Genomic DNA, 10,000 nt, shown 5'->3' on the forward strand with positions numbered 1-10,000 from the left:
ACGAAACAACACTTACTGAATCACATAAATTACTGAACCACTTAATTGCTCTATCTCTCAGTGACGTGTAGAAGTCTTAAGCTAACCCATGTGAAATTATAGACGAAAAAGTGACTCTATATGTGAATTTATAGACAAAACAACACTTACTGAATCACTTAATTACTGAACCACTTAATTGCTTTGTCCCTCAGTGACGTGTGGAAGTCGTAAGCTAACCCATGTCAAGCTATACACGTAACAAGTGACATTATGTGAAGAAGCTGCAAAAACAACAGTATCTACCTTGTACCCTTTAATCTCTCAGTGGCGTCTGGAGATCACATAACACAAACTGGCCCTCATTATGTGAAGCTTGAAACAACAACAGTGCATCGAGTCATGAGGCGGGGCAGGGAAGGGATGGCAGTGTCCGGCAGTGCTGAGGTGGCCGAGGCGAGAGGGAGTGTGGGCAGGAGCAGGCAGGACCCAAGCAAAACCTGAGGGTGGAGGCACGTGTTGGCGGTGGATTCCAGTGACGTGGTGGATGTGAGTATTGGTGGTATTGACTTGTGGATGATAAAGATGATGAAAAGTTAATTAGAACGATTCCTAAAAGAGGTGTTGACTTGCACGTGAGGAAAGCCTAAGATGACAATGGAAAGTTAATGATGTTTTGTTGGGCGTGAATCAAAGGAAGTTTTAAAGGTTTTTGGAAGAGCTGTTGACTCCTTTGTGTGTGAAGGCTCTTGTAAGTTAGTGAGGTGAAAATGAAGTTGAGAAGCTAATGACGCGGTGCTGGGTGTGAGTTTACAAGGAGTTTTTTAAAGATTTGCAAATTTTTAAAGGGTTTTGACAAGATTTCTGACGTGTACTTGAGTGTCTTGAAGGCTCTTGTGACACGGTGAGGTGGAAATGAAATTGAGAAACCCTTTCAAACAGTGACCAAGGACTTTGTTCAATTGAAGCCTTTTTGTGAAGCTGAGTGAATTTGTTTGAAACAGTGATTTAAAAGAATTTGAACGTCCTGAAACTGTGAATGAAGAAACTTGAATGCTTTTGTGACACAGTGAAGGAAGCATATTTTGAGAAAGCTTCGTGAAACAATGGATTAGTGAAGAGTCTGAGAGGCTTCGTGGAAAAAAAGTGAAAAAAAAGACTCGTGAAGCAGTGAATGAAGCGTTAGGATGATGAAACAGTCAATAAAGGAGACTTCGAAAGGCTTCGTGAAACTGAACGAAGGGTCAGTTTGAAAAATTCTTGTGAAACGGTGAAAGAAGGTTCGAAGCCCAAATGAACCAGTGACGTTAAGACGAAACCCGAAGGAGAATTGAAGCCTTTGACACTCAGAAGAGATTCGAAGACCCTCTGTAATAAATAAATAAAATAATAAGGAGTAAAAAATCAGACACATATGAGAAGAAGTGAAATTTCCCGTTGTAGTGACTTAGGAAATGAGTGTTTGAAATTTTTTTGTTCTTAAGTGACTTAGATTAGAAGCCTTTTGAAGTAATCTAGAAATGAAGGTCTTTCTGAAATAATGTGAACAAGAAAACTATAAAAAAAAAAAAAAATAAAGTACAAAATTAAATCATATCAAAAGAAAACGAGGTATCAACGTGAAAAGAAAACGGAGAGGAGTAACGAAGGTAAAAGAGAAAAGGCAAGAGAGACGGAGAGGAAAAAAAAAAGAAATAATAAGAAATAGAAAGGAATGTGATAAAGAAGACAGACTAAACGTAAGGAACTAAAATAGAAGAAAGAGAGAAGAAGAAGATAATAAGAAGGGGAAATTAAAGAAGAAAGAAGTCTATATCACACACACACACACACACACACACACACACACACACACACACACACAGAAATTAAAGTGAAAATTAGAAAAAAATGATAAAATAACCTTACATGCATATACTCTAGACACACACACACACACACACACACACACACACACACACACACACACACACACACACACACACACACACACACACAGAGAGAGACGTATAAATGTATGTCTGTACGCTTACACACTTGGCAATCTATCGGTCAACTCAACCCTGGCCAAAAAAAAACTGACTAAAAAAAACAAAACCAAGATCAAGACTCAAGATCATCAGCTGACACACTGTAAACAAATGACGCAACCGCACTAACTATTACCCCACGTGGTCTGCGGCTCCCCAGACTCACCCAGGCTACCCTAGACACTCCCAGGCGTTCCCAAACAACCCCTGATAGAGTCCCACGTGTCCCCAATCAGTCCTTCAACCCAGACAGTCCCAAGGAAGTCCCAAAGTTAGATATCAGCAGTTTCCCCTTAGTAAGCCCCAGACTAACCAAGAAAGACCCAGTTGTTCGCAATCAGTCCTCTTTCCCAGGCAGTCCCCAGAAGGTCCCAAGATTTAGAAGTCCCCAGAGCTTACATAATTATCCCAGTCTTCCCAGTAAGTCCCAAAGAGACCCAGATAAGACCCAGTTGTCCACAATCAGTCCTCTTTCCCCAGGCAGTCCCCAGAAGGTTCCAAATCTTAGAAATCCTCCAGAGATTGTAAAAGTCCCCATGCTCTCCCCAGTAAGGCCCAGTAAGTCCCATTCAGCCTCAGCAGTCTAGGAAGCCCCCAGTGTATTCAGCAGTCCCCAGGGAGTCCTCAGAAGGTCCCTTAGAGCTTACGAAGGCCTCTAGTTGTCCCCAAGAAGTCCCATGCAGTCCCAGTAAGTCCCAAAAGACCCCAGTAAATCCCGGAACACTGCATAACAAGGCCTTAGACGTGTCAGCCCCACTAAATTAAATATTAAGGGTTATAGAAGACTCCCCAGCACCTTAGCCCCTTCAGGAAACGAAAACATATCTTAGTAGGTGTAAAGAAGCCCCCAAAAAGTTTTCAATAATATCTCCCTTAAGGTCTCCATGTTTTAGAAAGGCACAAATACCTGTGATCAGTGTTATTCGCCCCAGCAAGTTAAGACACCTCCCCTAGGTAACGAAACCCCAAGGACGTCTTTCTCTGCCCTCACATAGCTCCCCCAGAGGATAAAGAAGATTCCTTATTATATAGAAAGCCCTCTCCAGTGTTCCCCCAGGTGTAGAAACCTTAGGCTCCTCCCCAGCAGGAAAGGACAGGGTTAGTACAGTGCCCCAGTGTTGCCTGCTCAGAAACACACCCAAGGACGAGACAGAAACACGACAGTAAGTTTGTAAGATCCCAGTTTTTTAGACCCTCAGTTTTTGCAGTTTTAGATCACGTCTCTTTGAAGGTAAAGTCCCACAGTTAATCTAGACCCCATCCCCCTTACAGCACCCAAGCCCCCCGTCCTCCACCCCCAGGAAATAAAGGTTTTCTGCAGTTTGAGAACACGCCTCTTTGAAAATAAAGCTCCTGTCATACTAGACCCCTCCCCCCAGAGCATCCACTCCCCTCCCCCACCCTCCCTCCCCCCAGGAAATTAAGGATAGCTTCCAAATTTCACGTAGAAGAAAACTCCTGAGGTTTTTTTTTATGAATCCCCAGGAAATTGAGGGTAATTCTCAACCTTACGTGGGGAAAAAGTGATCTTTGCCAAACTCCCCAGGGAAAAAAAAGGAATAATGATGTTTTTGAATCGTAAACAAAGTAGAAAAATATGAATAAAATAAGTAAAACAAATTAACTAAAAAAAAAAAGGCCAGAAAAAGAAACGAACTAGATTTTCACGGAGCTAAAAGAAAAGAGAGGAAAAGAAAAGAAAATTGTGTCCCAATCTGGAAAACTGCCTGAAGATTGTCACGAAATTATAAAAGAAGCCAAACACCAACAACAACAACAAACAACAACAACAACAACAACAACAACAACAACAACAACAACAACAAACAAAACTACCTTATCACGTGCACATCCAAACACAACACACACACACACACACACACACACACACACACACACACACACACACACACACACATATACTCGCCGCTCAAGCACCGCTCAAACCCCCCTTGAGGCACCCCGGAGGACCTCACCCCATCACCCCATCACCAAGCACCCCTCCCCCTCCCCACACACACAAGAGGAGGCCTAGACCAGCATGGGGCGTGACTAGACAGCGCTGCCCTTAGGAGTAGGCTGACAGACGTGAGGCCATGGCGTGTGAGGCCCTAAGGGTACTGGAAGGGCGTGATGTTCCCTGCCGCCCTTGCCGCCCCTGCCACCCACGCCCACAGCCACGCACTCCCCTGGTAGGAATGGTGGTGGGGGTCGTGGTGGTGATGGTGGTGGTGCCTCTCCTCCCCCCGACGGCTGCATTGTGGCTAGGTGAGTGTCCGTGTGTTTGTGTGTCTGTTTGTGTGTTTCTATAAGGCAATGGCTGACTGGTGTTCAATGGATTGGTCATTTGGTTTTATTTATTTATTTTTTCTTTATTTATCCCCCCTCTGGTCCCCTCCACTCACCCCCTCTTTACTCCCCTCTGCCTTATCTCTCCACTCTTCTCTTCTCAACTTTCACTCCACTCTCCGCTCACTCCAGTCCTTACCCCCGTCCACTCATCATCTCTACTCAACCCCTCTCTACTTCCTCTCCTCTCTCTCCTCTCCCTCCTCCCAGCCTGCACTCACATAATTTACCCTGCTCTCCATCCTCTCCCCGGCAGGAGGGTGTGACGGCGCCCTGGGCATGGAGTCTGGCGGGATCCCTGACACAGCCATCACCGCCTCCTCCTCCCATGACCACATTGTCGGGCCGCACAACGCAAGGTAATTTGGCGCACCTGTTAACCCTTTTTTTTTCTATCACTGTCTGTTTATCAGTGAGTCTTTCTTTTATTATAATCTTGTTGCCTTTGGTCGTTGCCTCTTCTAGAAAAAGGAAAAAGAAAACAAACACCTGGCCTTGGTATTATAGATTTGTACAGGAAAACGTTATCCTGTATTTTATTTTTTTTTATCAGTGTGTCTATCTTTATTAGTGAATCTCATTTATTATAATTTTGTTGCCTTTTGTCGGTGCCTCTCCTAGAAAAAAAGAGAAACAAACACCTTGGTATAGATTAGTTAAGGGTTTTCAAAGACTACACACACAGAAAACGTGTTATGGTGCATCCAGTAAAGGGGTATTCACAGTTTACTTCAATTTTCGATGAGTAAAGTTTTCTAAGATTGGTTGAAGATAAGATTACACGTACCATTAGCTGTCAAAGGGTTAGTGAAAGGGTTGATTAGAGTTCCTTCTTCAGGTTGAGGTTTCTAGACACTTATCCTTTAATTTTTGATGATGGCTCTTGACCTCAATGGGCCTTCTTTATTATTATAGATTTTGTTCCCCTTGGCCGGTGCCCCTCCTACATAATAAATAGATAAATAAAATAAAATAAAAATAGTGGGCGTGCAGGTGTGGAATATTTGGCGTTTGTGGCTGTGGGTGGAATATTTACAAACTGTAGGAAGAATTTGAAATGAAGGATTGCTGGAAAGATTACTCGTACCATTAGCTGTCAAAGGGTTAGTTAAAGGGTTAAGTAGTCGTTCCTTCAGGTAGTGGCCGTGCAGGTGTGGTATATCTGGTGTTTGTGGTTCTAGGCACTGAAAGACTTGAAATGAAGGATACTAGTGATGGTTGGTGCACCTTTTGAATGCGGGTGAGGTGTCGTGACTCAGGGATATTTGCAGTACTGGGAGTGAAAAATCTGAAATACTTGCTTTTTTATATACTTTTCTAATTAGCGACATTTGAGTAGCTGTGGGTTCTCCTTGAGGGAAATTTGCAGTACAAGTAGTGAAAATGTTTGCTGTACTTTCTTTTTTTAATTGAGTACAGCACAGTGGGAGGAAGGAAGGAAGTAAAGAGAAAGAAAAGAAAGAAAAAGAGAAAAGAAAAGAAAAAAAGAATCTCGATCGTTAAGTTTCCATGGCTGGCGATGTGTGACCCAAACACACACACACACACACACACACACACACACACACACACACACACACACACACACACACACACACACACACACACACACACACACACACACACACACGAACAAGCAAACAAACTAAGGCAGCACGAAAGATTCTTCTGTAACTGTGACCTCTGTAACTGTAACCTTTGACCTGTGACCTCTGTCAATTGTGACCTGAAAACTGTTACGTGTATATAACGTGACCTGTGTGACCTGCAACTAATGTGACTTGTAGGCTTTGACCTGTTTGACCTGTGACCTGTGTAAATAAGGCTTGTGAGATAAATTACTACTACTACTACTACTACTACTACTACTATATATAAATAAGGCTTGTGAGAACTACTACTACTACTACTACTACTACTACTACTACTACTACTACTACTACTACTACTACTACTACTACTACTACTACTACTACTACTACTACTACTACTACTACTACTCTCTCTCTCTCTCTCTCTCTCTCTCTCTCTCTCTCTCTCTCTCTCTCTCTCTCTCTCTCTCTCTCTCTCTCTCTCTCTCTGTTATACACAAGAGTACTTTGCAGAATGTAAAACTCCAGTGTCTTTTTTTCAGTGAAAGGAAAGTTTTCAAAGTTTATTGTGTGTTTTCTCTTTTAACATTTTTTTCTGTACTTTTCTATTTTTTTCTCGGCGGCTTCGAGGAAAATAGGTCAATTTGCATTTATAATTTGAGGGACTGCGTGTTTCATTCGCCCAGACAGGACTTTGTTTTTTGTCGTATTTTTCTTTGTTTTTTTTTTTATATGGCTTGTTAAGTCCCGCATTCTGCTCTTGTCTTAAGCTTTACGTAACATAACGTAACCTAACATCATTTTACCTAACCTAACCTAACATAACCTAACCTAACATAACATAACATAACATAACATAACATAACATAACCTAACCTAACATAACGTAACCTAACATCATTTTACCTAACCTAACCTAACCTAACCTAACCTAACCTAACCTAACCTAACGTAATCTAACCTAACCTAACCTAACCTAACCTAACCTAACCTAACCTAACACACACCAACTCCCCCCCACACACCCACCCACACCCACCTATCCCCACACTGTCCCCACCCAACCTAACCCTCCCTGCCCCCCATACCACCACCACCGTGCCCCGACACACACGCACAGACGCAGTACTGAGAGGAAGGAAATATAAATAAATGCAAAATTAAGGCAGCGAGAACTGGAGGGGAACTGAGGAGATGTAATCGAACCTGCATGAGGAAAATTGGGAACGGTGGATGTAAACGACTAACTACTGAAGGGAGAGAGAGAGAGAGAGAGAGAGAGAGAGAGAGAGAGAGAGAGAGAGAGAGAGAGAGAGAGAGAGAGAGAGAGAGTCAGAGAGAGAAATGGTTATAGGGTAAAGACAGAGGCAGACAGAGACAAATAGAAACACATACACACACACACACACACACACACACACACACACACACACACACACACACACACACACACACACACACACACACACACACACACACACACACACACACAGGTCACGTGGGTGTGGTGTCAATACAGTAACTCTCTCTCTCTCTCTCTCTCTCTCTCTCTCTCTCTCTCTCTCTCTCTCTCTCTCTCTCTCTCTCTCTCTCTGATTCTTCCACTTTTACCCTTTCTTTTTCTGCTTTTCCTCTTTTTCTTTCTTTTTTTCCTTTCTGATCGATTTTTTTCCTGTTTCCCCTTCTTGTTTTTAATAGATTTTCCCTCTTTTCCATTCCTTCATTCTTTTCTCTCTCTTATCCCCTGATTTTCTCATTCATTTGGTATTTTTTTCCTTTTTCCACCAGTTTTTCTCCCCAGCTTTTCTATATTTTCCTCCTCCCTTTCCCGTTTTTCCCTGTTTTCCTCGTTTTATTCCTCTTTTCCTGTGTTTTCTCTTATTTTCCCTGCTTTTCCTATTTTCACCCTATTTTCCCTGCTTTTTCCCGTGTTTTCCTCCTATTTCTCCTGTTTTCCTCCTATTTTCCCTGTTTTTCCCCTGTTTTTTCCCTATTTTCCCTGCCTTTTCCTTGTTTTTTCCCCTATTTTCCCTGTTTTTCCTCTTGTTTCCCCTCTGGTCTTGCTGGTGTGTATCCGCTGCGGGACGTGTTTCCCCTCGCTTGTGTTTGACAGCTGCTGCTCTTGTGCTGTGTGTGTGTGTGTGTGTGTGTGTGTGTGTGTGTGTGTGTGTGTGTGTGTGTGTGATTCTCGTTGTTGTTGTTGTTGTTGTTGTTGTTGTTGTTGTTGTTGTTTTTCCTCCTCCTCCTCCTCCTCCTCCTCCTCCTCCTCCTCCTCCTCCTCCTCCTCCTCCTCCTCCTCCTCCTTTTCTACCTTTTATCTAATGTTTATTTATATCACTTCTGTTGTTACTTCTTTCCTCCTCCTCCTCCTCCTCCTCCTCCTCCTCCTCCTCCTCCTCCTCCTCCCTATTTTTCTCCTTCTCTTCTTCTCTCCTTCTCGTACTGTGTGTAATCATCATTAATTTCCTTACTCCCCTCACACACACACACACACACACACACACACACACACACACGCACACGCACACACGCACACACGCACACACAATTACCTTCCCTCCTCCTGGTATCAGTAACAATGTTTTTCACCGCCAAGTTAGAATGAATGACTTGTCCATCTACTTACTCACTGCACAAACCACCACCACCACCACCTTGTTGTTGTTGTTGTTGTTGTTGTTGTTGTTGTTGTTGTTGTTGTTGTTGTTGTTGTTGTTGTTGTTGTTGTTGTTGTTGTTGTTGTTGTTGTTGTTGTTGTTGTTGTTGTTGTTGTTGTTGTTGTTGTTGTTGTTGTACTTCTTCTTCTTCTTCTTCTTCTTCTTCTTCTTTCCTCTTTCCTGTTCTTGTTCTTGTTCTTCATGTTCTTCTTCTTCTCTTAGTCCAGTGGGGGCAAGAGATGTGTTGCTGTTTGTCTTCCTTTGTATTCCTCCTCCTCCTCCTCCTCCTCCTCCTCCTGTTTGTTTCATTATATTTTTTTATTTGTGTTTTCTTTTAATTCTGCTTTAAAAAAATACAATGTTCGTTTTGTAGTTTTAAAAATAATTTCTTGTTTTTCTTTTCCTTTTTCTTTTCCTTTGATTTTCTATATAATGAAAATAATAAAAGAAAATATATGAGGGGAAAAGTTTAAATCGTTGCATAGATCGAGAGAGAGAGAGAGAGAGAGAGAGAGAGAGAGAGAGAGAGAGAGAGAGAGAGAGAGAGAGAGAGAGAGCGCTCAATTAAACAGGATCAGAATACTATAAAGTCTCTCTCTCTCTCTCTCTCTCTCTCTCTCTCTCTCTCTCTCTCTCTCTCTCTCTCTCTCTCTCTCTCTCTCTCCCTGCCTACCTCCCCTCTTTCCCACCTCCCTCATCCTCCTCCCTCCCTTTTCCCCCTCTTTTCCTCTCTTTTTCCCTTTTCCCCTCTCCCTCTCCCTCTCCCTCTCCCTCTCTCTCTCTCTCCTCGTGTAGGGTGACTGGTAAAAAATGGTCGTTGAGAGAAGGGATGTATCGAGCAAGTGAGGGGAGTGGGAGAGGGGAGAGGGAGTGGGAGAGAGGGAGAGGGAGAGGGAGAGTAAGGGAGAGCACAAGAGCAGAGGAGAGAGCAGGTTAGATAAGCGAGAGAGAGAGGAGGAAAGAGGGGAGAGGAAAGTGAGAGGGGAAAATGATGCAGAGGGAGGAAAGGAGGAAAAGGGAGAGAAAGAGAGAGGAAGGGAGAGAAGGTCAGATAAGAAGAGGGAGAGGGGAGAGGTGGAGAAGAATGAGGGAGAGAGAGAGATTGGAAGAAATTGTTGTTTAAATGGTCTCTCTCTCTCTCTCTCTCTCTCTCTCTCTCTCTCTCTCTCTCTCTCTCTCTCTCTCTCTCTCTCTCTCTCATTGCTTCTGTCAAGGTTTGTGTCATTTCCCATTTATCCGTTTTCTTTTTTCCTCTTCTTTCTTTGTCCTCCTCCTCCTCCTCCTCCTCCTCCTCCTCCTCCTCCTCCTCCTCCTCCTCCTCCTCCTCCTCCTCCTCCTCTTCATTAGCTTCCTCACTCGCTCGGAAATTACGTTGTCATATTTAGAGATTTTG

At 43.2% G+C, this 10,000-nt stretch overlaps 2 protein-coding genes across 10 annotated transcripts in view; one reads left to right on the forward strand and one right to left on the reverse strand.

Moving 5' to 3' along the window:
• Window positions 1-10,000, forward strand: part of LOC135092486 (discoidin domain-containing receptor 2-like) — a 245,175-nt gene that overhangs the window by 80,274 nt on the left and 154,901 nt on the right. For 8 of the 9 annotated variants that reach the window (XM_063991044.1, XM_063991045.1, XM_063991053.1 and 5 more), the window contains exons 2-3: window positions 1-4,277; window positions 4,615-4,717. The exon at window positions 1-4,277 is cut by the window's left edge and continues 759 nt beyond it. In XM_063991044.1, the coding sequence (XP_063847114.1) occupies window positions 4,106-4,277; window positions 4,615-4,717 (275 nt within the window). In that variant the 5' untranslated portion in view covers window positions 1-4,105. The remainder of the gene's footprint in view (window positions 4,278-4,614; window positions 4,718-10,000) is intronic. The other variant, XM_063991047.1, reaches the window with a different exon arrangement.
• LOC135092540 (cilia- and flagella-associated protein 251-like) overlaps window positions 5,536-10,000 on the reverse strand; it is a 21,290-nt gene continuing 16,825 nt past the window's right edge. The window contains exon 4 of the mRNA XM_063991157.1: window positions 5,536-5,585. Coding sequence (XP_063847227.1) covers window positions 5,536-5,585 — 50 coding nt within the window. The remainder of the gene's footprint in view (window positions 5,586-10,000) is intronic.

Source organism: Scylla paramamosain, chromosome 40 (genome assembly GCF_035594125.1).
Source record: "Scylla paramamosain isolate STU-SP2022 chromosome 40, ASM3559412v1, whole genome shotgun sequence".
Classification (NCBI taxonomy): Eukaryota; Metazoa; Arthropoda; class Malacostraca; order Decapoda; family Portunidae; genus Scylla; species Scylla paramamosain.